Source organism: Pan paniscus, chromosome 19, assembly GCF_029289425.2.
Source record: "Pan paniscus chromosome 19, NHGRI_mPanPan1-v2.0_pri, whole genome shotgun sequence".
Classification (NCBI taxonomy): domain Eukaryota; kingdom Metazoa; phylum Chordata; class Mammalia; order Primates; family Hominidae; genus Pan; species Pan paniscus.
The window spans coordinates 51,536,610-51,564,009 of NC_073268.2; the positions used below are offsets into that span (position 1 = coordinate 51,536,610).

A 27,400-nucleotide genomic window follows, 5' to 3' on the forward strand; every position below is an offset into this window, starting at 1 on the left:
CCCAGAGCGCTCCCTGGCACAGCCTGCCTTAGCTCTTTCTCTTGCCTGCCTCGGCTCTTTCTCTTGCCTGCCTTACTTCCTGCCTCATTTCCTGACTCAGCAACTGGTGTTTTCTGGACCCCTCCACATACGCTCAGATCCTCCTCTCAGGTCGGGGGAGCCCACCATAGCCAGGGCTCTTCCCAGAGACATACATGTATCCCCACTCTCAGGCCCCAGCCACTCGATGTCACCTGATGTTCCTGAACTATGACTCCCACAAAAGGTTGGGATCCATCCTTCCTGCTCACTGCTGAACCCCCAACTCCAGGCAGAGCCCCTGTGCATCGTAGACTCCTGGTAGGTGTTGTTGGAGGGATGGTGAGGTGGGCCCTGAAGGCCAGGGAGGCTGAGGAAGAGTCCCCAGGCCAGGGAGAGAGAGGCTCAGCCAGACCTCCTGGGCCAGGAGCCCTCAGACCTCCCGCAGGTGAGGGACACGCTGTTCTGAACAGAGGCTGAGTGAGTTCTGTCCACAGCAATCCTGTCGAACCTGTCTGGCCGGGTACAGAGCTTCAGGGCCCATATCCACGCTCAGGGGCAGGTGTCCTCAGGCGAGGACCATCAGGCAGCTTTCCCCCTCCAGGGCCCCTCCCTAGACAGGGCTCACACCAGACTTGCCCAGGGCCACAGCCCAGGACAGAGTGTTTGGCCTGTCTAAGGACCAATATAGATTCCAGAATTCGTTCATGGTTGCTGAACATTCCAGTTCATCTGGGGACATGGGACGGGCAGGAGGGGTCTGCTGCCTGATCTGATGGATCTTCCATCCTGGTGGGGCAGGGGGCAGATGAGAACCAAGTGGACACACAGGGAGATGGGAACTCAAGGCGGGGGGATGGTGGCAGCTCCATGGGCAGCTCTGAGGGCCAAGGACAGAGGAGGTTGTTTGGGGGAGTGGGGAAGGTGGCTTGGAGGGGGCGGACTACAAAGACTAGCTTGGGTTGGGGCATGGTGAGTGCAAAGGTCCCGAGGCAGGAAAGAATGAGGATTTTGAGATCCTGAACAGAGGCTGGCAGTGGGGAAAAAGGAGGTGGCAGCGGGGGTGGGGAGCAGGCCTCAGGGCCAGGAAGCCATGGGGGCAACCAAGTGTGGTTCTGGGGGCATGGAGGAGCCAAGAGGAGAGGGTGAGGTGGAAGGTGGCCAGACTCGATTTGTGTTTTTAGCAGACCCTGCAGTCAGGACTTGGGATCTGGACCACAGGAAGGGAGAGCGACAGCTGGGCTGTGACCATTTTCACTGCAAGGCACCTGGGAAGGGGAGAGGGCGTGAAGCGGCCCGGATGTGGCTTTCCATTGGTGACCTCGTGCCCCACTCTCCACTGCCCCTTTTCACTTAACACTTCAGGAAACAGGTTCAGAGAAGGGAAGGGAATGGCCCAAGGTCCCTTGGCCCGGAATTGTACCTAGACAGGTGCACCTGGTCCCAGACTGCTCTCTTCTCACCACCCCACACTGCCCCCAATCTGTCAGGTAAGAAACTTCGGGTGGGAAGGGAGAAGGAAATTGAACCAGGGAGGTGATTACTGCCTCTCACACACAACTGGGCAGCAGGCGAAAGGCCAGGCGGCCCAGCCCCCTATCCAGGGTCCCCAGAGCTTGTTATTGGTATGTTGTGCTCACCTCCCTGTCCAGGAGTGAGAATTGGCTGTGTCTGACTCCTTGGGAAGGCTGTGTCCCCAGCCTGGGCCCTGTGGGTATTTAGTCATCTCGCACCCCAGAGTCACTCTGACCCCCGATGTGAACTGACCACTGAGCTTCAACAAATTAAGGGCCAAGTGCAGGAACAAAGTTGGATCTCACCCTCTTCTGCTTCCTCAAGCCACGGCCCGGAGTGATGAGCCACCTCCGTTCTGACCTCACCTCCTCCCAGCTCCCTGACTCCTTCGGCGGGGGGCCTGGCCAGCTTGTTCAGCCACTCTGGGCTCCAGGCTCTTCAGCTGGAAAGAGATGCTTGTGGAGTTCCTCCTGGCAAGTCTGGGCAAGCCAGCCTGACGGCCAGCCTGCGACTCCTTGTCCAGAACTCTGTCAACTCCACCAGTGCCTTTCACGGAAACCGCATGGCCACCAGCTTCAGGTGACAGGCCTCTTGCCTGGGTGATGAGCTTCCCAGGCCCATGCTATGGTGTGCGCTTTTTCACAAGAAGAGGATCGAGAGCAAGGGTCCCATTCTGGTGGTCCTCAGCCCGCATCTGGCCCACAGATGTTTAATTGGGCTGACATAATATATAGTTTTACCTTTTTTTTTTTTTTTTGAGATGGAGTCTCACTCTGTTGCCCAGGCTGGAGTGCAGTGGCGCCATCTTGGCTCACTACAAGCTCCGCCTCCCAGGTTCACGCCATTCTCCTGCCTCAGCCTCCCGAGTAGCTGGGACTACAGGCACCCGCCACCATGCCCGGCTAATTTTTTTGTATTGTTAGTAGAGACAGGGTCTCACCATGTTAACCAGGATGGTCTCGATCTGCTGACCTCGTAATACGCCTGCCTTGGCCTCCCAAAGTGCTGGGATTACAGGCGTGAGCCACCGTGCCCGGTCTAGTTTTACATTTTTAATGCATTGCCAACATTTGAACATGAGTAGCTTTCACACAGAAAGATGGCTCTTTGGCTCCTCTGAAACACTGGACGACCGGGTGCCCTGCAGGGCCACAGTGAGCCAGAGGTGGGGGACATGGGCTCCAGACAAATCCCATGCTGAGCAGACCATGCCAGCCATCAACACCGCAGGCCTGGCCCTTGGGCATTGGAGTAATGGGTCTAGAATTTCCTTCACATTGTCAAAGGAGCTTGTGACCCAGAAATGGTAAGTAAGGTCCGATTCTCACCAACAAAGCAGGCATGACCTCAGACAAGTCCCTACCCTGCTCTGGGCCTCAGTTTCTCCTTTAGTGAGGAGGTGTGTGAGGGTCCTGTCCTCCTCCGGGAACTGATGATTTGGGAAAGCAGAGACATTCCCAGAATCCGCCGGAGTCCTGAAGACACCCACGCCCTTTGTCCCAGCAATCCTGAGAAAGGCCACACTGATAAAGCTGTGGGTGGCCAGATGACAGCATTCTTGGGCCTCAGACGAAGTGGGAGGGGCCCACCCGCTTAGCTCCTCATAGCCCAGGGGAGCAGGGACAGTGCCTGCTGGGGCCGTGGGCAGCCCGGTGCCAGCCCCTACTGGCATTTCGATGATGCCACAAGTGCCGGGCCACAGCAGGGAGCCGCACAGTCATATTTTGCAAGGTTTCGAGGAAAGAATGCCAGTGTGGTAGGAGGGGAGACCAGTCCCCTCCCTCCCACCCTTCTGGGCTCCATCTGAAGCTGGTTCCTGAGAAGCACGATTGTGCCTTTTCACTGAAGGAGGGGCCCCCAGCTGTACTATGGACTTACTGACTTGTTTCCCAGCTCAGCCTGCCCCAGAGCAGAGCTAGGCAGGACCTTGGTGAAGAGGGTGCAGGGCTGGCCTGGCCTGGTCATGACACTGGGTTAAGGAAGCCTGCTCTCCTCCCACCACTTCCAGCTCACAGGGGAATCTGAAACAGCCTCTCCTTTAGGCCTAGGGTTGCCTTTCAGCCACAGCACCTATAATCCCATCACGGCACAGTGTTTGTCAGATAAGGCATCATCTTGGGTGAAAAATGTAGATTTTTCCTCCTGTGAAACGCAAGTAGGATGAAATCCAAATGGACTTATGGAGACACAGACACCTTTGTTTCAACACCTGGCCACAAGGCCCCCCAAAAGCTTCTATAAACAAAAGGGCTGACAGATCTAGCTCATCCGTTAGGCCCAGATCTTCCTTGCCCGGGGTGCCATGCAGGCAACCCACCCCGGGCTAGGGCAGTGGGGGCTTGATGACCAGGTGAGCTTGGGAGTCCCTGGGCAGAGGCAGGTCTCACAGTCCCAGGGCCTTGGGTCTGCTGCTGGGTGTGATGAGTTAATAAGGAGGGCATGGTGTGCAGAATGAGCTCGGCTCCTGGCCATGGGACATCTGGCCAGCACTGTGTCCCTTGGATCCCATCTTTCCATGGGATCATTAGAGTCCTTCTCTTGCAGCTGTTGGGAGAATGAAACACAATGGAAAGCCCAGGACCAGTACCGGGCACAGGGTCAGTGGCGACAGGTGAGACCACTCCATGTCCCCAGACACATCTGTCCTCTGAGCCTTTCACCTTGGGCTTGCCACTGGACTATCTCTCAAGTAGAAGGGGCTATGGGCGCCCCTCCCTGGTGGTCAGCAGTGGGCTGACCACCTCCTAAGGCAGTGAGTTCCCCATCAATGCACGTGGCGGTTACTGAAGTGGGGCTGGGGCTGGGGCTGAGCCTGCTGGTGGGGAGAGGGGAAGGCTGCAGTGGCTGGGGAGCCAGGTCCAACCCAGCAGCCTGGTGGCCCCTTCTCACTCTCAGGGAATATCCCACACCTTCCCTGAGCACTGCCTCTGGGCCAGGCCCTGCTGGGAAGGGAGCTGAGAATACCACAGACTGGTCCCCACCCTTGCGGGGCTCATAGGCTGAGGCTGCTAAGTAACATCCCTGTCCCTGTGACACTCGGAACAGGAAGTCAAGAAAGAAGGTTCAGGAATCCTTTGCTGTTTTCCTAATACCAGACCCATCTTTTTCTTTAGCATGTCAACAACTCCCCTCCCTTCTGCGCCTGGAGATTCCTCTTTCTCCTTCAATACATATTTTGAAATGATATTTATTAACATAAAAATTATAAAACCTTTCAAACATCCAGAAAAATATAAGGAAAAATACCAAATATCCATGTTCTCACCACTTGGATTTAACACATGTGAACATTTGCCATGCTTCAGATCCTCCTTTTAAAACAAAATTGTATGACACAGCAATTGATGAACGGATCATCAATACAATGGACTGTTATTCAGTGGTAGAGAGGAATGATGTGTGGACTTGCCGTGGTGTGCATGAGCCTCAAAGACATGATGCTGAGTGAAGGAATCAGACATAAAATGCTGCAGATTGTCTGATCCCATGTATTGAAATGTCCAGCTCAGGCAAATCCGTGGAGACAGAAAGCAGGCGAGTGTCTACCAGGGGCTGCGGGGAGGGGATGGGGAGTGACCACTTAGTGGGTACAGGGCTTCCTTTTAGGGTGAAGAAAATCTTTTAAACTTAGGTCATGGTGATGGATGCACAACTATTTTGCTAGAATAAAAAATCACTGAATTGTACAATTTAAATGAATGAATTTTCTGGCATGCGGATTGTATCTCTCTCTCTCTCTTTTTTTTTTTTTTTTTTTTAAAGATGGAGTCTCTCTCTGTCACCCAGGCTGGAGTGCGATGTTACGATCTAGGCCCACTGCAACCTCTGTCTCCTGGGTTCAAGCGATTCTCTCACCTCTGCCCCCTGAGTAGCTGGGACTATAGGCACCCACTACCACACCCGAGTTAATTTTGTATTTTTAGTAGAGACAGGGTTTCACCATGTTGGCCAGGCTGATCTCAAACTCCTGACTTCAAGTGATCCACCTGCCTTGACCTCCCAAAGTGCTGGGATTACAGGCATGAGCCACCACGCCTGGCGAGTGGACTGTATCGCAATAAAAATGGGCATTAGTCTACTAGGGCTGCTGTGGCAAAATACCATGGACTGGGTGGCTAAAACAAGCAATTTTCTCAGAGTTCTGGAGGCTGTAAGTCCCAGATCAAGGTGTCCGTGGACAGGGCCTTCCGAGGGCTGTGCAGGAAGGCTCTGTTCTGGGACTGTCTCCTTGGCACGGCAGCGCTGTCTTACCCCCATGTCTCTTCTCCTTGTCTTCCCTCTATGCACATCTCTGGGTCCAAATTCCCCCCCACCTTTTTTTTTTTTTTCTTTGAGATGGAGTCTTGCTCTGTTGCCCAGGGTGGAGTGCAGTGGCACAATCTTGGCTTCACTGCAACCTCCGCCTGCCGGGTTCAAGCGATTCTCCTGCCTCAGCCTCCCGAGTAGCTGGGACTACAGGCACCCGCCACCACGCCCGGGTAATTTTTGTATTTTTAGTAGAGACGGGGTTTCACCATATTGGCCAGACTGATCTGGAACTCCTGACCTTGTGATCTTCTCGCCTTGGCCTCCCAAAGTGCTGGGATTACAGGCGTGAGCCACCATGCCCGGACCCAAATTTCCCCTTTTTATGAGGACACGGGTCATGCTGGATAAGGGCTCACACTACTGACCTCAGTTTAACTTGATGACCTCTGTAAAGAGCCCATCTCCACATAGAGAGAGATAATTATTGCTCCTGTTGCTGTGGCTATTGATGCCATTTGGGGGATTCGTGGCAAGAAGGATGAACTGAGAGCGTCCGCGACATTGGGATCCAGGCTGGCAGCATCTTCCTGGCCGTCCAAGAGGGCTCTTTTCCCCGCCTGGGTGCCTGATCCTACCTACCCTATGCCCTGTGGTCCCCAGTGCTAAATTCCCGAAAAGCCTGGTAAGCCCTTGGTGCCACGAAGCCCCTGAGATCCCAAGTACAAAGCATAGGCAGAAACTGTAGGGGCAGGGGGAGCCACGGCAGGCCTCGGAGAGTTCGGGGAAGGCCACACAGCTCTGGGCTTCTGCCTGCTGTCCAGAGGCTATTAGTAAGGACAGAGCCTGGGGCCAGAGTTCAGGGCAGGTGGGCAGCAGGAGACCCTGAGGCACCCCATTCCTCGAGCAGGGCTCCAGCCAGGCTTGTTGGGAAGTACCTGACTCCATCCCCCATGCCGCACATGGGTAGGCCCCTCTCCCTTGGGTCAGGGCCAACCACATGGTCCTGCTGAAAGCCAGCCCCCTCCCTTTGGTGACCATGGCCTCCCGAGAGACTCAGGGTTGGGAGAGCAGCCAGGAGTATCTCCAAAAGCCGGGATCTGACTGAGTCCACAGCCAGACCACTTGCTCTCTGCAGAACCTTCCTGAGAAAGAACAGGGCTCCTGTCTAGCTGTCCCAGAGGGCAGCCGGGCCCACACCCCTGGCCAGGGGCCTCCCCACCCCCTCTGATATATCACCCCATGTGGCCCATGGCTGGCTCTGTTAAGGGGCACCCTCAAAAGCAGGCTCTGACATAGGGTTGAGGACAAGTTGTTTTGGGGGACATATGGTCCCAGGAAACACCGATAGAGGAGGGAGGAGGTAGACCTGAGGGAGGGAGGCCAAAGTGACCTATGTTAGTGAGTGGGGCCTCGCTGTGGGCCTGGCTCCCCTGGAGACCCTGCAGAGAGGCAGAGCACCCTGTACTCTCCCTCCTGGAGCCCAGTAGTGGGTGTCACTCACCAACTCACAGCCCTTATTGCTCTGAGCTCCCAGGATTTCTGTCCCACCTCTCTGGAGGTGACAGGCACAGGATCCCTGGGCTGGGCAGGGACTGTCTGTCAGGACCTCAGGAATACCCCAAGCACAGGCAGCAAAAGCATATGCTTCCCCCGCAGAGGGATCAGGCTTGGGTCCCCTGAAGCACTTCTAGCTGTGCAGCTGTGGGCAAGTCACAGTGAGCTGTTGCTGACAGCAAAGGCGCTAGAATGTCAGCTCCCTGAGCAAAGGGGCTGGGTCTGTTCTGTTTCCTGCTTTATCCCCAGAGCCCAGCCCAGGGTCTGGCACACGCAGTGCTTGGCTAATATTTGTAGGTAAATGTCTCGTGGCTCATGGTGTAAATCTCACTATCAATCATTGGTACCAATTCATTGACACTTCCTATGTGCCAGGCACGGCGCTGGGTGCTTGGTACCTCATTTCTGCTCTGGATAATCCATTGTTGTTACAGTAGTAGGATCACCCCCAAACATACACATGATGAAATGGAAGCAGAGAAACCAAGGTCACCCAGCCAAAAGTAGCAGAGATTTAAGCCAGGTTCCAGAGCCTGCATTTCTTATTCATTAAAAAAAATTAGGCTGGGCACAGTGGCTCACACCTGTAAGCCCAGCACTTTGGGAGGCTGAGGTGGGAGGGTCCCTCGAGGTCAGGCATTTGAGACCAGCCTGGCCAACATGGTGAAACCCCATCTCTACTAAAAATACAAAACTTAGCCAGGTGTGGCAGCACACGCCTGTAGTCCCAGCTACTCGGAAGCTGAGACATGAGAATCACTTGAATCAGGGAGACGGAGGTTGCAGTGAGCCGAGAGCCGAGATTGCGCTACTGCACTAAACCTGGGCCACAGAACGAGGCTCCGTCTCAAAAAAAAAAAAAGAGGAAATTATGTGTGGAATCGAAGAAAACAAGTCAAATACACACAAAGAAAAAAACAAGCCTAGAGATCTAATGTACAGCATGGGAACCACAGGTAAGAAAGTTGCACAGTGCATGGGATTCATGTTAAGTAGATTTTAGCTGTTCCTGCCACAAAAGCAAAAACTACGGTTCACTGTTAATATCTCAGATGATGGATCTGTTCATTTGTTTCATTATAGTTATACTTTTACTATCTTTATATATAATATAGCTTTTATACCTTAAATATACACAATAACATTTATTTATTTATTTTTAATTAATTAATTTTTTTGAGATAGAGTCTCTCTCTGTCTCCCAGGCTGGAGCACAGTGGCGCAATCTCGGCTTACTGCAACCTCCGCCTCCCAGGTTCAAGCGATTCTCCTGCCTCAACCTCCGGAGCAGCTGGGATTACAAGGATGTGCCACCATGCCCAGCTAATTTTTGTATTTTTAGTAGAGAAGGGGGTTTCACCATGTTGGCCAGGCTAGTCTTGAACTCCTGACCTTGTGATCCACCTGTCTCGGCCTCCCAAAGTGCTGGGATTACAGGCGTGAGCCACTGGACCCAGCCAGCATTTATTTATTTATATATGTATGTATATATTTCTTTATTTTTTGAGATGGGGTCTCACTCTGTTGCCAAGGCTGGAGTGCAGTGGTGCCATCACTGCTCACTGCAGCCTCAACCTCCCCAGCTCAAGTGATCCTCCCACCTCAGCCTCCCAAGTAGCTAGGACTACAAGGGGCACACAATCACACCCAGCTAATCTTTGTATTTTTTTAGAGGCAGGGTTTTTCCATGTTGCCCAGGCTGGTCTCCTGGGCTCAGGAGATCCTTTCACCCCAGCCTCTCAAAGTGCTGGGATTACCAGCGTGAGCTGCCACACCTGCCTTTGCCTGTTCTTGAAATTCAACCAGAGCCTGGCCTTTTTGCCATCATGGTATGCTGTGTCATTTGTTCAATAAAGATCTTGAGCAAATTCTGGACCAGGCCCTGTGGACGGGTAGGTGGAACTCAACCCTCATGCCCAGTTTTCTCAGCCCTACCCTATGGTTCCAGAGTGATGGCTGTGTGCACGATTCTGAAAGCTGTGTGTGGTGCTGCTCAGGAGCCAGGAGGACACTGGGCCACACTGGGTGTGAATCCTGGCCCCCCGCTTCCTGGCTGTGTGAACGTGGGCCAGTTACCCAGATCTCATTTTCCCCAACTACAAAGTGTGAGTAAGAATAATACTTCCTCCTCAGACAGTTGTTGTGAGGATCAAGATATGAGCTTAAACCGGGTGTGGTGGCTCAGACCTGTAATCCCAGAACTTTAGGAGGCTGAGGCAGGAGGATCCCTTGAGTCTGGACGTTCCAAGATACTGTGAGCTATGATCACACCACTGCCCTCCAGCTTGGGTGACAGAACACTATCTCATCTCAAACATTTTTTTAAAATTAATGAAAAAAAGTTTCCATGCTTAGAATAATCCTGGCATTGGGCAAGTCATACAGAAGTTGTTTTTATAACATGTTTTTTTTTTTCTCTCATTATAAAAGTCACACGTGTGTGTGGTTGCAAGGTCAGGTGGCAATGGGTACTCTGGTCCTTTTTCCTGGAGCTGCTGGACCATCACAGGGCAGAGGGGGTCAGACTTCCTTGGGCGCCTCACTCAGCTGCCCTTGTCCGCCTGGACAGACTTGCCTCTGGGTGTGGCCATTGCGAAGGAATCCTGCCCCATCGCTGACAATGAGCTGCATTCTTCAGAGAGGCTGCCCCAGTCCCCCCAGCTGACGTAAGCCCCGGGCGTGGCAGGTGCACTCAGGAGGCAGGGCTGCCTGCCCAGTGTTGGGTGGAGCCACATGCCTGTCCAGGGCTGGGTCCACCCTGTGTGGACTGAGGCCACCATGCGCACGGTTTTCAGCTATGCCTCATTCGCTTGCTGTGTGAATCTGGGCTGCAGGGCCTGCTGCTGTGCGCCACAGGACAGTCCCCTGCAGTGGTGACTGTACCTGAGGACCCAAGGTGGCCGGGGAAGCCCCAGGTGCGACTTGGCAGGGGAGGCAGGGCCTGTGGACGGATGGAGAGCTGTCATGCGGAAAGGCAGTGTGTCCCCAGGCCCTGGCCCAGCCTCCAACCCCCGCAAGTCCCCTCCAGGCCTCTCCAGACCAGGCCCACCACATACTGCCTGTGCAACCTCGAGTGAGTGACCTCACCTCTCCAAGGCTCAAAGTCCTGATCCCCATTGGGAGGGTGCAGTGAGAGGGTGAGTCTGAGCCCCCTGGGGCCTGGCAGGCTCTGTATGCATGGCAGCCACCTGCCCACACTCACCCCAGACATCTGCTCATTCCAGAAACCTCCTGGGAACGTCCACCATATGCCAGGCATAGTGTCAGACAGGAGGGGACAGAGAAAAACAAGATCAACAACCGCCCTGCCCTTGTGGAGCTGGCGTTCTAATACCGGAGACAAAACAAGGTGCTTCCAAGGAGGAAGCCGTGCTCATCAGGTAATCCGCATAACCGCTCAGGAGGAGACTTGGCAGCCAGATGCAGAAGCCACCTGGGGTCTTGGGGGAACAGCATTCCAGGCAGAGGGAACTGCAGCTGCAAAGATCCTGAGGGGGAATGAGTGCCCAGCATTTGAGAAGCAGAGCCGGCCTCTGGACGCCTGCCCTAGGGAGAAGGTTTTCCACCTCATTTTTAGGGTCCTAGGGGATCCCCTCCACTGTGAATGCACGAATGCACGAGGATGACATCGGCCCTTTTATAGAGGGGAAGTTCTTCCCGTAAACAAACCAAAGTCCCTCTGGGGGACTTTGCAACTGAAGCTGAGCCTTCTCTTTTAGTCACTCCCACCCCCCAGACCCAGAGCCAGCTGATTCCTCCTGCATCCTGCTCACAGCTCCAGGAAAGCGTCCTGGTGGGGAAAGTCAGTGAAACACCAGGTGGCCTAAGGTATTTTCCCAGGACCTCAATGTGACTAGACAGGGCTAGCTTATCAACCCTGGGATGCGATGAGAGGGGCAAAGCCCGGCAAAAGAAACTGGACCCAGGGCACTGAGGGAAGCCTAGGTCCCGTCTGAGTGCTCTGCACAGGGACAGGAGGAGAGACAGTCGGGGGTTTTGTGAGGGAGGGGATAGGTGGGTGGTAGTAATGAGGGGTGTTCAAGTCAGTGCCCAGCAACCAAGAGGAGGAAGGAGGTAGAGGGGGGGTCAAGCAAGCCGTAGCTTCAGGCACAGCTGGATCCATAACCCTGAGGCTTGGGCTATGATGGCTGTTGCCCAACCCCCACTCCCATATCACCCAGGTCTCAGTCACCTTCCTCTCTGTGACACAACAGCCTCCTCCCTAGGGCTCCTTCCTTCCACTCTTGCCCCCACAAATCCATTCTCCATATATTGTTAAAACCATGCCACTCTCCTGCTTAACCCCTCCCCCCATGGCTTCCTGACGCCCTCCACATAAAGCAGAAACTCCTTACCCGGGCCCCAGAGACCCCCGCTGACCTCCCCAACCCCACCTCTCTCTCCTCTCCCCTCGCTGCCTCTGTCCTTTCTGTCCCTTGAACACACCAAGCACATCCCCACCTGGCCAGCATTGCACCTGCTGTCCCCTCCCCCGGGTGCATCACCATGTGGCCGCCCCTTCTCAGCAGGACAGCCTAGATGTCGCTGTCCTCGGCCATCCAGCCCCCAGCCTTCTGTCCACTCCCCACACCAGCCCTGTCCGGCAGCTCCTTCTGTGATGGAAGTGCTCTTTGTCCACTGTCACCAGCCTCTGTCAGAAGCTACCGGCCCCGTGTGGCTAACAAGCCCCTGAAATGTGGCTACTGCAATGGAGGAACTGGACTCTTAATTTTCAATTACTCCAATTACTTGAAACTCATATAGCCACATGGGGCTAGTGGCCACCATTTGGACAGAGCGACTCCAATGTTCTACATGGTGTAATTTTATTTACTAGCCCTTAGCACAAAGTGACGTGATCTTACTTCACTTGTTTTCTGTCTCTCTGACCAGAGTATCAGCTTTGTGAGGTGAGGATTGCCTCCGTCTTTTCCACTGCTGTATGCCGGGGCTTAGTAGTGGGCCTGGCGTATAGTAGATGCTTAATATGTAATTGCTGAATGAATGAATGAATGCATGCATGAATGCATGAGTGAATGAATGACTCCTGGGGCCATGAACTCTGAATTTCTCCAAAAGGAATGCTAGTTCTGCCGGGGATTGTTGCTGTGTGACCTAAGTCAGGATCTTGCCCTCTCTGGGCTCAGCATCCTGACCAAGGGGTACCAGGGCCCCTCTGCTCCTAAGGCTCTGAGACTTCCTGCTGCTTACTCTGTCCAAGCTGCCCCATCTATCCTTCATCCCCGATGCCCACCCCCAGCCTCCCCAGCCACTTCATAGGAAAGGAGCCAGACAGGCTTCCTGTCCCTGGAGCCTGTGTCTAGAGAGCCATCAAAGCAGGCTGCCTGTACCCGTCTCCTAGCAACAAATGGCCTTAGGAAGTATTTGAGGGTGGGATAAAGTGGTGGCCACTGTGGGGCTGTGTCCCAAATCGACAGCTCTCCAGTTGGCCAAGGGCAAGTGTTTCCCAGGAGCCAGGCCAGGGCAGGCTGGCAGTTGTGGTACGTGCACCAGGAGTCGGCTCCAGGGTCCTCCAAGCCTGGGCCCTGCAGTCGGCCACCCTTACCTTCTCGTGCCTGTGCTTGGGGTTCAGAGGTGGCAGGGGGTGCTTGGGCCCTACATGCTTCTTGTGGGGACCTGTAGGAACCAGGCATGAGGAAGTGAGGAGTGGGTGCTGACTGTGAGTGACTCGAACCCTGACTGCCCCAGCATCCAACACTCACACGCATGCACATGTGTCTACTCAGCCGGACACAACACACAACTATGCATGCTGACACGCACTTGTGCAGAGGCATAGGCACAGACTGCACTTACCTTATTCTATTTATTATTTTTATTTTATTTTTAGAGACAAGTTCTCACTCTGTCGCCCAGGCTGGAGTGCAGTCATGCCATCCTAGCTCACTGCAGCCTCAATTTCCTGGGCTCAAGCGATCCCCCCGCCTCAGTCTTTCAAGTAGCTGGGCCTACAGGTGTGTGCCACCATGCCCAGCTAATTTTTAATTTTTTTGTAGAGATGAGGTCTCACCATGCTGTCCGGGTCGGTCTCAAACTCCCGGCCTCAAGCGATCCTCCTGCCTCAGCCTCCCAAAGTGCTGGGATTATAGGTATGAGGCAACTTGCCAAGCCCAAACATGCACATAGATATGGACACATGGACCTGCATATATAAAACAGACATGCAAACATATACAGCTCAATCAGACAGAATACACACACACAATGACACTCATAGACAATCACATAGAAGCCCAGATATATATGCAGTGGGGCCAGCCAGATAGCCCAGTTGCCCACAAACACACATAAATATGTACCATCATCTCACAGATCATATGACATGCAAAGATGGATGCATCTGTACAATTCACACACATATTCACAAGTCAGAGATGCAGGTCAGACCCCCAGATAAACAGGCCAACATGCATGTAGACACATAACATGGTCATTCCCAGAAACACCCTCAGAGATACCCAGACCACCCTCCGGACATGCACAGACACAGACACGTAAGGAGATGATATATCAATGACTCTTACACACACCCACGAGTCACAGCCCCTGAAGTGATACGGTGAACTAGAAGTGTCAGCCCCCATTCCTGTGGACTCTGAGCAAACCTCCACTCCCCAGCCTGGCCACACGCAGGCACGCAGGCCGGAAGAGCTGCCGCCTCTCCCTGCCCCGGCCAGCTGGCCGTCCTCCAGGCTTGGTGCAGATGGTGGGGCCAGGGCAGGGACAGCCCAGCCTGTGGCCTGTGTTGCCTGCCTCTTGAGTCCCAGGCCTCTTCTTCTTGGCTGTGGGACCCTGAAGGCCCCCTCCCCACAGCTGAGTAGGCCCTGACAATTTGTGTAACAACCTCGATTTCTGATTTCTTTTGGAAAATTAAAAGATCGATCACGACCAGGCCCAAATCCTGTAAGACAGACGGCTACAACCGAGGCCATGGAGCTGCTGCCTGTTGTAGGAGCATGGACACCCCAGATCACTGAGGCCACTGCTGCCACCTGCCTGGCCCTAGAGGCCTCTGAGTGTGCAACCCTGGAACTACATGCTTCCCTGCATGTCCTGAAAAAGAAAAACATGTCAATCCAGAGAGCAGATTACTACAACTTTCTTGGCTCTTTGTTTAGTGATACTTATCAAGAGCCTTACCAATGTGTTTATCTTTTGACTTAGCAATCCCAACCCATGAATTTATCCTAAGAAAAAAAAATTTAAAAAGTGCACAAACATTGTTCATGAATGGCTAGATATGCACATACGCATACATATGCAGCCCTGTGTCCCTGTGTGTATGCACATGTACATATATATATATATATATATATAATTTTTTAAGATGGAGTCTTGCTCTGTCACCCAGGCTGGAGTGCAGTGGCGCCATCTCAGCTCACTGCAACCTCTACCTCCCCGGTTCAAGAGATTGTCCTACCTCAGCCCCCCGAGTAGCTGAGATTATAGGCGCACACCACCACGCCTGGCTAATTTTTTTGTATCTTTAGTAGAGATGGGGTTTCACCATGTTGGCCAGGCTGGTCTCGAACTCCTAACCTCAGGTGATCCGCCCACCCTGGCCTCCCAAAGTGCTGGGATTACAGGCATGAGCCACCGTGCCCAGCCTACATGTGCATATATACACATTCATGTAGACATACACCTTGTTATTAGAGTTTTTACAAATACGGCCTCATTCAGCAAAAACTATGTGAGGCCATACATACTTTCCCCTTAATATGTTGTGAATACATTTCTATACTAATAAATATCTACACCCTGATTTTTTGAATAATTTTTGTTTAGTGATTTTAGATTTACAGCAAAGTTCCACAAAGTTCCCATACTCTTCCCCCACCTTCCCCTAATGTGAACATCTTACATAATCATGCTACATTTGTCAAAACTAAAAAGTTAACATTAGTAAAACATTATTAGCCGGACGACAGACTCTATTAGGATTTCGCCAGTTTCCCACTAATGCCCTTTTTCTGTTCCAAGATCTCATCCGGCACCCCACATGGCATTCAGTCTCCGTCATCTCCTGAGGCTCCTCTGGTCCCTGACAGTTCTGAGTCTTTTCTTGTTTTTCACGACCTTGACACATTCGAAGAGTGCTGCTCACGTATTTTGTAGAATGCCCCTCATCTGAGTTTGTCTGATGTTTTTCTCATGAGACTGAGGTTATTAGTTTTTGGGTAAAAGATCACAGAGGTGAGGTGCCCCTGTCATTGTATCAGGGGGTACCCAGTAGCCACAAGACTTACCACCAGCGATGTTGAGGGAGCATCTGCTGAGTTTCTTCACTGTAAAAGGACTGTTTTTCTTCTTTCCATAGTCCATTAGAGGATGAGGATGAAGTTCTGCCTCTTGGAAGGGGTGGTTATCTATGTGTATTATTAGAATCTGATTTTATATGACAGAACAATGTTTCATTTTATGGATCTGCCCTCATTTATTTAGCCAGTACCCTAATGTCACACACTTCCATGACTTTCAGCTTTTCTTTTACAAACAAAGCTGCAAACCACAGCAGGAGCTCAACTTCAAATTCAAAAAAAGTTGTGGTTTTTTTTTTTTTCTTTTGAGATAGGGTCCTGCTCTGTCATCCAGGCTGGAGTTTTAGTGATGTGATCACAGCTCACTGTAGCCTTGAAATCCTAGGTTCAAGCAACCCTCCTGTCTTGGCCTCCCAAGTAGTTAGAATTATGGGCATGAGCCACCATGCCTGGCTAATTTTTAAAAAATGTTTTTGTAGAGATGGGGTATTGCTATGTTGCTCAGGCTGGTCTGGAACTCCTGGCCTCAAGCAATCCTCCTGCCTCAGTCTCCCAAAGTACTAGTATTACAGATGTAAGCCACCACATCTGGCCTCAACAAATAGTTTTCAAACAACTTCTCTGTAACAGACACTGCACACTCTAGTGAACAATGTTTGTATACCTCTTTAATGTTCTTTTTTCTTCTTAGAATAAATTCACAGGTTGGGATTACTAGGGCAAAAGGTAAGCACATTGTTAAGGCTCTTGATAAGTATCACTAAACGAAGCTCCAGGAAACTTGTACTAATCTGCTCTTTGGATTGACAATTTTATCTTTTTCAGCCTTTTTTTTCTTATTACAAAAATAATTTCTGTTTTTAGGAGATAACTGGAAATCACTCACTGGGCATTTAATGATATTAAAGAATTATTGTTTTTTTAGCTGTGATAATGGTATTGTGGCTACTTTTTGAAAATAGTTCTTATCTTTTACAGACACACACAGTGGATGAGGGAGTATGGTTGAAACAAGACTTGTCCTGAGTTGATATGGAAGCTGGGTAATGGATACATCCACCTTCATTATATGATTTTCTCTATATTAGTAAGAAAACAAAAGCTTTTATTAAAAATTTTAAACATGATATAAATCTCTAGCTTAAGTGTGAGTCCCCATTCTTTCACCTCCCAGGGTTAACTGCAATGAACGGTTAGGTGTATGTGCCCCTGACCTTCTCCATGTAAACACTAACTGTGAATATTGCTAACACACACACTCTTAAAACAAGGATGAGCTACTACAATGCACACCATTTCTCCAACAGCTTTTCACTTCACCATATTTTGAGATGGATGGCCACGTCAACACTATCTCAGTCTTTAACAACTAGCCCCATGGTACTCCCCTGTATCAAAGAGCCATAATTTATTCATCCGATCCTCTAATGATAGACAATTGCAATATCTCCAATTTTTGCTATTAAGAACAATGATGGAATGAACATCCTTGTACATAATATCTGTGTACCTGTGTGAGCAATTTTACAACCTATCTTTCTAGAAGTGGAATCACTATGTCAAAGTGGTCACAGACTTAAAATTTAAATAACATGTCCAACTTGCCCTTCTGGTGGACTTTCTGTGTCAAGTGCACTACATTCTCTCCTAGTGCACATCTGGAGACTATTGTCATTTGGTGCCTGCTGTAGAAAAGCCTCATGGAGTCACAGCTGGAAAGGGCCTCCGAGATCTTGTGGTCTTGCTTCCAGGGAAGGGTGGGGCCCAGCCCCCTATGCTGTCAGGGCCACGTGCAGCTCCCTGGGCTGGAGGTTGTGTAGAGCAGTGCTCACGAAGATACTGCCCATGTCTGAATCCCAGGCTTACCATTTACTGTTGTATGACCTTGAATACTTGCCTTGTCCGTGCCTCAGTTTTCTCATCTGTAAGCTGAGGATAATACTAATTCTGGGGTGGCAACTGGAAAGGGGTTAGGAGATTTTTCTTGAAGCTACATTAACAAAGTATATATTTATTTGGGGTGGCTTTCAGGGGATTGATGGATGATGGGGGGTGGGCACTAAGGACTCCCATCAGACACCACCAGCGCTGCCAGAGCTAATTTCAAATGATGACAGCTGGACTTAGTGAGATTCGACGTGACGAATGCCCAGCACACGGCACACAGCCTGGCACACTGTCAGTGCTCGATGGTCATGAATTCTTGAATGCTGACAGGTGCTGTCTGGGACAGGGAGACCAACATTTCCGAGAGACTGTCCAGGAGAGGGAGGCCCGAGCAACAGGAAAAGAGGGGACCCAAGAAACAGCCTAATCCAGCCCGCCACTTACTACTTAAATAAAGTTTGATTGTAACACAGCTGCGCCCCTTCATTATGTATTGTCTATGGATGCTTGCACTTGACAATATCAAAGCTGAGTAGTTTCGACAGAGACCATATGGCCTGACAAGGCTAAAATATTTAGTATCTGGCCCTTTACAGAAAAAATCTGCCAATCCCTGGCATAGGGGTTATAGGCATACTAATACATGCTGATAGTTCTTGAGCTCACACCGTGTTTCAGGGACTGTTCTAAGCACGTCACATATATAAATTTCTTTAGTCCTCACAATACTCGTATGACATGGCTACTATTTATGGTAGCTAGTCTCAATGGTGGCCCCAGTGAACCACGTCTCCTGGGGCTCATGCCTCTGTGGGCCCCCCACCTCGAGTCTGGGACATCCTGTGCCGTGTGCTGACTAATGGCATGCGGTCGAGTGCCAGGCCTGGCATTAAGGAGGATGGGTACTTCTGCTTCTTTGCTCTGGGGAACACTGAGGTGCTGCACGCAGAGCAGAAGGGGAAGCCGTGGGGAAAGGAGAGGCTCTGAGGCTGCAAGGAGAGGACGAAGGTCCAGCCAGCCCTGTCTCAGTCCAGCCTCCAGTGACCTCACCCAGCTACCATGCAGCCACACTTACAGCAAGCAAGACCAGCAGGACTGCCAGGCAGTCAACTCTCAGAACCAGAGAGACAAGAAAATAGTGCTCAAGCCACTCTGCTTGGTGGGGTGGGGTGGTTCTGCAGCAATAGCTGGCTGAGACACACCACACCAGAGCCTTCGCCTTTCCACCCTCCTTTATCCAGTGGTTCCAACTCCTGTGTGGTTATGAGAATCCCCCAAGTAGCCTTTACAGACACCAATTAAATCAGAATATCTGGAAATGGACCAGAATAGGAATCCTTTTTTTTTTTTTCTGAGATAGGGTCTAGCTCTGTCACTCAGGCTGTAGTAGCACTGTGGCACAATCTCGGCTTACTGCAACCTCTGTCTCCCAGGTTCAAGCCACCCTAGTAGCTGGGATTACTGGCCTGCACCATGATGCCTAGCTAATTTTTGTATTTTTAGTAGAGATGAGTTTTGCCATGTTGGCCAAGCTGGTCTCGAACTCCTGGCCTCAAGTGATCCACCTGCCTCGGCCTCCCAAAGTGCTGGGATTACAGGCCTAAGCCACCGTGCCCAGCCTCCAGAGTAGGAATTTTTTTAATCCTCCAGGATTTGAGAACCACAGCTCCACCCACTATTTCCAAAACTTGCCTAGCAAAAATATTTTAAAAACAGATTCTTCGGCTGGGCACAGTGACTCATATCTGTAATCCCAGCACTTTGGAAGGCTGAAGCAGGAGGATCTCTTGAGCCCAGGAGTTCGAGACCAGCCTGGGCAACATAGTGAGACCCTGTCTCTACAGGAAAATTAGCAAGCAAGGTGGCACACTCCTGTAGTCCCAGCTACTTGGGAAGCTGAGGTAGGAGGATCACTTGGGCCTGGGAGGTCAAAGCTGCAGTGAGCCCAGATCACACCACTGTACTCCTGGGTGACAGAGTAAGACCCTGTCTCAATAGCAATGACAAAATAGATTCGTGCACTCCAACAGATACACAATTCCACGGGAGGCCCTGGAAACCTGTAGCATTCACACATTCCTCCAGATGAATTTTATTATCAATGATTAGCAGAAAAAGGGCGAGATGAGAGCCCAGCTCTCAGGTGTGGAGAACTGCTTGGCAGTTTCCCATCAGGTTAAACATTCACTTCCCAAAACTTAGCCATCCCTACTCTTGGGTATTCCCAATAGAAATAAGTGCTTGGCCGGGTGCGGTGGCTCATGCCTGTAATCCCAGCACTTTGGGAGGCCGAGGCAGGCAGATCACGAAGTCAGGAGATCGAGACCATCCTAACACAGTGAAACCCCGTCTCTACTAAAAAAATACAAAAAAAATTAGCCGGGCATGATGGCGGGTGCCTGTAGTCCCAGCTACTCAGAAGGCTGAGGCAGGAGAATGGCCTGAACCCAGGAGGCGGAGCTTGCAGTGAGCCAAGATCGTGCCACTGCACTCCAGCCTGGGCGAAAGAGCGAGACTCCATCTCAAACAAAAAAAAAAAAAAAAAGAAAGAAAGAAGTGCTTATGTCCACCAAAGACAAGCATGAAGATACTCGTAGCATTATTCATAATGGCCCCAAACTGGAAACATCCTGAATGTCTATCCACGGGAACATGGACAGATAAATTGTAGTATTTCCACACAAGGGACTACCAGGCAGCAATGAAAAAGAATGAAGTACTGATATATACAGTAGCCGTGTGGATTGAATTTCACAGGCATACTGTTGAATGAGAAGAGCCAGGCATAGCTCGCAGCAGATTCCACTCATCTATGGTGATGGAGATCAAAATAGTGGTTACCTCTGGGTATCTGTGTGTAAATTCTGCTCCCTAACAGGACACAGGGAAAACTTCCCAGGATGGCAGTCAGAGCCACAAATCAAGACTTACCTGCATTTGGGGCTCACCTGAGCGGCCTTTTCTTGCTTGCTTATTTGCTTTTTTGAGATAAACAATATACATTGAGGTGTACACAATGCAGTGAAAAAAGCATACAGCCCAGTGAATCTTTACATGTTTACACTGAGTATTGAACTTCATGCAAAGTGCTGTTCTAGGCCCCTGGAAAGGAAAGCCAAGGTTATGAGACACAGACTGTGTCGGTATGGATTTCATAATCTGGTGGAGGAGATATTACAATACAAGGTGGAACGATGACTTTTCATCCATTCACCCATGGGGTGTTTTTCTTGTTTGTTTTGTTTTTTGAGACAGAGTCTCACTCTGTCGCCCAGGCTGGAGTGCAGTGGCACGATCTCGGCTCACTGCAAGCTCCGCCTCCCGGGTTCATGCCATTATCCTGCCTCAGCCTCCCTAGTAGCTGGGACTACAGGCGCCTGCCACCAAGCCTGGCTAATTTTTTGTATATTTAGTAGAGATGGGGTTTCACTGTGTTAGCCAGGATGGTCTCGAACTCCTGATCTCATGATCCGCCCGCCTCGGCCTCCCAAAGTGCTGGGACTACAGGTGTGAGCCACTGCACCCCCATGGGGTGTTTTTGAGCCCCTGCTCTATGCCAGGCACTGAACTAGACAGGGGAAATGGAGTAGCAACCAAGACCCCACTCTACCGTGAGGGTTTTGGAGAGGAGCACAACTAATTGATTCTACCTCCTAAACATTTTCCAAATTCATTCCCTTGCCTCCCACTGACCCTATCCTAGTCAGGCTGCTACCCTCTCTCCTCTGCAGCTCTCTCAGTCCTTGCCCCTGATTCATTCTCCAGATCAGCAGCCCTTACCTAAGTGCTCAGCCGAAAAAAATTCAAAATTGATGACTGCCCCTGGCCCAGGCAGCTCCGGTGCTGGCCTGTGTGGGCTCAAATCTTCACCTGTAGGATCTATAATTGTGACCACAGGCAAGTTCCTGATATGTCCTGAGCCTCGTGTGTGTCTTCTATAAAATGGAGATGAAATAGTATTAACAACAAAAACCATACCTGTCTCCCTGAAGAGGCTAGGCTTGCACCATCCACTACTCCTCCCAGTGCCTCTCAATGCTGGTCACTCCTGCCTCTCTGAACTACCCAGTGATAGAAAGCTGCTTCTGTTCATGAACACACCCTTTGGTTTCAAGGCCTGAGACTCTATAATTGGTGCCCCAGTTTGACGTGTCTTTCCCTTCACCTTCTCTGGCTGGGTCTTACTCAGCTCCAGACTCGGCCTAGGCATTGCCTCCTCCAGGAGCCTTCCCTGAAGCTGCCTACGGGGCTGGGTGCCCCTGTGTGGGCCCCCACAACACCCCGGATTGAACTTCTCTGTCTCCTGTTTCTGTTTCTCTCCACTTGCTTGAGTGTGGGCTCCTGCCGGGCAGGCTGCCTCTGAGTTGCTGAATGAAACTCTTCTTTGCGCCCCTACTGTGGACCCCTCCAGTCCAGTGCAGGTGCTGGATGTGCCTACTGACCTAAGCAGAACATGCTGAGCACTTTAAGGGAGGTAGCCTTGAGGCATGGGCAGGACATCAAGAAAGAAAAGATATATATATACATATATATATATGTATATATATATATTTTTAAACAAGTTGTACATGCACACAATACTAAATTCAGCAGAAACAAAAGGGATTGCAATGAAAATTAAAAGTAGGTCACCTCTCAACCACCCAGCTCCCCTCCCCAGTGGCCACCTCTTCTATCAGTTTCTGAGTATTCTCTGCAGGGCAGAATTGTCAGTCTTCCGTCCCTTTTTTATTTTGCAAAAATTTAAAGCAACAGAAAAGTTGCAAGAATAGTACAATAAACACCTTTTGCCTAGATTCACCAATTAACATTATGCTACTTAACAAGCATTATATCATTTAATGTTCACATTAATTAATGCCAATTTTGTACATGAGGTCACTGAGGCACCAGGCAGGTTAACGGACTTGCCCGAGGCCACAGAGCTCCTGCCTGGTGGAGCTGGGCTTTCCCCCTTAGGCTGCCAAAGGACTTTGATCTGCCTTCCCACAGCTCCCTTTGGAGGAAAAGCATTTTCTTACACTAAGTTGAAATCCACCTCCCTGGGATATTTACCAGATGATCCGTGGAAAAGTACGCAGCTCTGGAAGCATTTGCTACTTCTCCTCCTAAAACCTCCTCCATTCCCTGAGCGACAGCTGCTGTGGCTGCCACTACCACATGCTCCAATGTCACCTCCTCCGTGAAGGCTGGGTTAGCTCACCCCCCTGTTTAAAGACTCACCATGACTCCCAGCTGCCAGTGGGATGACATGTGCACGCCTGGCCTTGGAATACAAGGCCTGGGTGATAGAGCCCTCCTCCAATCCCTCTTGCTCCTTCTTCCCCTATCTCCACTTCCAGCCACACTCAACCCTCTCACTGTCCACTTAAACTTCCCCTCCTCCTTGAAGCCACCCGAATTTTTCTAAAGAGCGCATTTCTCCCCTCTCTGGGCTCCTGCAACCTTCTGCCTGAGCCTTTGACAGCCTTTTCCAGGTTGTCTTTTGGCCAGGAGGCTGGACAATGGAGGACGGGAGTGACAGCTCGGCCCCTTCCTAGCAGAGTGATCCTACACAAATTACTCCAGGTGTCTGACCCTTCATTTCCTCAAGCACATCATGGGGGAAAGAATGCCTAGCTCAGCACCTGGCAGAGAGTCAGCCTTCGCTCATCTCCCCTAATGGAGCTGACAGCTCTTCAAGTCCGCTGACATCTTCTCTTAGTCATCCCTTGAAATACTACCCGCTGTTACTTCTCTGCTCCTCAGTCTCCTCCTATGTAAAATGGGGATGAGAATGGAGAGGTTGCGAAACTTTAATGAGCGAGCCCTTGGAGTATCCAGCCCTTCCCGACGCTAACTGACTCCTACGAGGGGGCCTGGTACACAGTAGGTGCTAAACTAATCCTCTCCGAGCTGGGCTTGGGGAAGATGCCTCCGTTGGGTGTACAGCGTGGGCGCGGGAAGGCGAGCCTGGGAGCGAGGGGGTTGCAGAGAGGCAGCCTGAGGTCGGCTCCGCCTTCCCCCGCAGCCCCCGCCCGGGCCCTGCAGCTGTCAGCCCGGCCGGCCTCGGCGCCAGTCCACCAAACCTGAACGTCCCATGCCGGCGCCCCCACCTTCCCGGCCTGCACAACTTACCTTGCGCTCGGCGGCCCTCGGTCCCGCCCCCGACTGCCATTGGCCCAGAGGTTCCTTTGTTAGCGAGAGCGCGCCAACGCCATTGGCCGGTGGGGCTGCCGATCGCGTCGGGCGCGGCCCCGCCCCGTACGCCCCGGCACCTCCCCGCGCCCGGCCGCCCGCCCGCCCGCCCGCCCCGCCCGTAGTGCGTGAGGCGCTCCGCTCCCATTTGCAGCGGCCGCGGGGCGCCGAGGGCAGCTGCGGCGGCGCGGACGAGCCGGGACGGCGGCGACCGGAGCCTGAGAGGCGGGCCGCAGCGGGAAGCAGCGGGCCCGAGGCCGCGTCCATGGGCCCGCGGCGGCCGGGCGGCGGCGGTGCGGGCGGGAGCTGGGCGTCGCGCGCGCTGTGAGGCCCGGGCGGCTCAGGAGCCTCGGCGCGTGCAGCGAACCGCCCGCCGGGAAGGAGGCCGGGCCGGGCCTGCGGCGGGGCCGGCGAGGGATGCGGCGGCGGCCGCGCTGAGCCCCTAGCCCGCCGGGAGCGCCAGGCCGGCCAGGCCTGCGCCGCCGCCGCCGCCGCCGTCGCCGCTGCGCCGACCATGTCGGCAGCCAAGGAGAACCCGTGCAGGAAATTCCAGGCCAACATCTTCAACAAGAGCAAGTGTCAGAACTGCTTCAAGCCCCGCGAGTCGCATCTGCTCAACGACGAGGACCTGACGCAGGTGAGCGACTGGGGCCGGCCCGGACACCTCCGTTCTGGGAGCCGCGGGTCGGCGGCCGGGGCGCCGCCAAGGGCTGCAGGGAAAATAAAAATGGAGCAGGGAAATGCGCGACTCCTGGGGCATGGGGACGGGGACGGGAAGTGCATTGACAGAGCTCGGACAAAGGGAAAATCCTCGAGTATGCCGAAAAATAACATCCTTTCCCGTTCCCATTGCCCGGCTGTGTGATTCATGCTTTTTGGGTGACTCAAAAGTGCCTGGTTTCGCTTAGTAGGAACAAAGCGCTTAGGGATTGCATGCCGCTTGACGGGACCCCCCTGAGATTCTGGCTTGGGACTGGACTTGGATTTGTCCAGCCAGAGTGGCCCAGGGGTCGGATTGTTGGGGAGGACTGTGGGCTTCCGTCTAGTGGGACGCAGCCTGCCCCGATTCTGAATCATCGTCACTGTCAAGCCCTGGAGAGAGGTGAAGGGGTGTCCAAGTCTGGCGATGAGGGTCTTGTTCTTGAACTTAGTTTGGCAGGCCATAGTTTAGCGGGGAGCTGGGACCAGTTCCCTGGTCACTGGCCGAGGGGTGAGGAGACCTGTGGGTCCTCGGGAAAGTTGATTTCTGTCTCCCAGCCTTAACTGTCAAACAGGGCTTTGAACTAGTTGTGACTCCCAAACGTGCATTAGAGTCATAGCCATTAAACACAGAGTTCTGGGGCCCCCGCCCTGGAGTGACTGGGGAGATGGGGAATTTGTATTGATGAAAGGCTCCAAGAGGCTTGGCTGCAGCCCCCATGGCCCTTGGGAACCCCTGCAGTGATTGCTGTTTGAACTCCTAGTGTTCCAGGATTCCGAGCCTTGTGTGCACCTCCTTGGGATGTGCCTCGGTGCCCTCCCCACGGCCATCATCTCCATCCTCTTCAGAGCTTTCTCTCAGCCTCCTGAATGAAGCCAGGGGAAGTCCCTTCACATTCCAGTCCAGTGTGACCTAGTTGTAACCACTCCTGTCGCAGAAGAACCCCTTAGACTGAAAACGAGTGAACGGGCCTGGTTGTTTTTAATGCCACTTCAGTGCACCCAGGGTTTGACTTGTTTACATGGCCGACTGGAGTAGGGTGGTGGGGCAGGGGTTACGGCCTGGGGCACGGGGCCTTTCTCTGAGGTCAGGTTTCCAACTGCCAGGAAAAGATTCCTTTCATCTAAACCCCAAAAACTTAACGAAACACTCAAGGCTGCAAAGTCATAGATGGTTAAGATACCAAGGGTTTTAAGGACGGTCAGCTTGGGACGGATAGAACTCATTTACCTCGGAGGGTGTTTTGGAGTGTAAAGGAGAACTTGATTCCTTCTTCTCATCTGGATGCTTTTTTGGATGAAACAGTTTATGCGATGAGGAGTTGTTAGAAGACTTTGCTTCAGGTCTTGGCTGTCACTTCCAGCTGTGTGACCTTGAACAAATCCCTTTACTTCTGTATCTTTTAATTTCCTTATCTGTAAATTGGGAATCCTGGTCCCTGGCTTACCTCCTTCACTGAGCATTTGTGAAAAGCAAGAAATGATATTTTATGAAACTTTTTTCTCTTACAATTTAACAAACCAAAAAAACCTGCCACTTTAAGAAGTTTCTGGGCAAGGGTTGTTCTGAGAGGTTTGTAAGTTTCCTGGTTATTCTAAGCAACTGTCAAAATTGGTAAATTTACACCTCATAGGGGCTGTTTGCGAATTCTTAAGCTTAGATAAAGTAGGATGGAATCTGCATGTTTGAGTCCAATCTGCTAAGATTTTTTTAAATCTGTTGATTATTAATTGGATTCACGGGGAGAGGCAAACTTGAAATACTGTACTCTCACTGTATTCAAAGTTGAATTGTGGGTTTTGAAACAGGCCTGAGACCTTCAGGGCACAACTGGAATGGTAGTTTCTGAAATAATGAGTGGGGTTATTTGTGCTGGGAGAGGTTAGCCCAGCATTCTACCTCCTGGGATCTTTCAGGAAGAAACTGCTCTTGAAAAGAGAGGAGGGAGACTCAGGGCTGTTGCCAACAGCCTTCTCTGCTGCTCTCTGCATCCGGCCCTCCCTCTCACTCTCATCCTTATGGCTCCATTAGAAAACCTCAACCAATCGGTTCCCATCAGTCTCCCCCAGGCCCCTGCTTCCTGCTGCCCCTCCCAGCCTGGAGCTTATTTTAGACCGTCAAAGCTGGAAGATACATCAGCCACCATCGAGGCCACTCCCTCTTTAAGAGGAGAGGATACTGGGCCCAGGGAGGTGGTGGGCAGCCTTGGCCGGCTTTTGCTCTGGAGATGTCATCTTCCCAGGAGCAGACATTTCTCTGAGCCTTTTGGTTTGAGGTTTATTTCCTCAGCTGTGGGTTTTGTTTGTTTGTTTTTCCCCTAGAGAGGCACAGAAACCTCTTGCAGGGACTGTATTATGGCATCAGACCTGGAAGGGACTTGGAGATCAGCTAATGTAACCACTTCCTCTTACCGGTGAGAAGATTGAAACCCAGAGAAGGGAAGTGACTTGCCCAGTTCAGGGATGGAGCCAGGATTCTGAAGCCAATGTTAGTTCCCCTACTCCTGTTCAGGGTCTACAGTGGCCACACCATGAGCACATGATGAGGACAATAATGTCAGGGGTAGTTATGTTGCAGGAGGTGCCTTGAGAATGCTGGCTTGGAGCAGTGGATTTCTTTGCCTTTTCCTCCTCACGGAAATTTGGAGTAATCTGGGATAAGTGATAAGTGACCGTCCTTTATTACTTGTTCCAGACCCCTGTTCACAGAGTGTCATTTATCCTCCAGTTTTCCTGTGCATTTCTCAGCGACATACGGACCCAAATATACAGTTTTTTTTTTTTTTTTGAGGCGGAGTCTCGCTCTGTTGCCCAGGCTGGAGTGCAGTGGCGTGATCTGAGCTCACTGCAAGCTCTGCCTCCCAGGTTCATGCCATTCTTCTGCCTCAGCCTCCCGAGTAGCTGGGACTACAGGCACCCGCCACCATGCCTGGCTAATTTTTTGTATTTTTAGTAGAGACGAGGTTTCACTGTGTTAGCCAGGATGGTCTTGATCTCCTGACCTCGTGATCCGCCTGCCT

General features: G+C 51.8%; 1 protein-coding gene and 1 long non-coding RNA gene across 8 annotated transcripts in view; both read left to right on the forward strand.

Moving 5' to 3' along the window:
- The first annotated feature begins 5,054 nt into the window (after positions 1-5,054).
- On the forward strand, positions 5,055-16,678 carry LOC112437558 (uncharacterized). The gene is made up of 3 exons (XR_004667444.3): positions 5,055-8,291; positions 10,560-10,715; positions 16,596-16,678. It is a non-coding gene; the product is annotated as an uncharacterized LOC112437558 (long non-coding RNA).
- Positions 16,679-23,801: 7,123 nt separating this feature from the next.
- Positions 23,802-27,400, forward strand: part of MPRIP (myosin phosphatase Rho interacting protein) — a 150,053-nt gene continuing 146,454 nt past the window's right edge. For 2 of the 7 annotated variants that reach the window (XM_034943273.4, XM_008960872.6), the window contains exon 1: positions 23,802-24,318. In XM_034943273.4, the coding sequence (XP_034799164.3) occupies positions 24,196-24,318 (123 nt within the window). In that variant the 5' untranslated portion in view covers positions 23,802-24,195. The remainder of the gene's footprint in view (positions 24,319-27,400) is intronic. The other 5 variants (XM_055102167.2, XM_063599178.1, XM_034943277.3 and 2 more) reach the window with 4 other exon arrangements.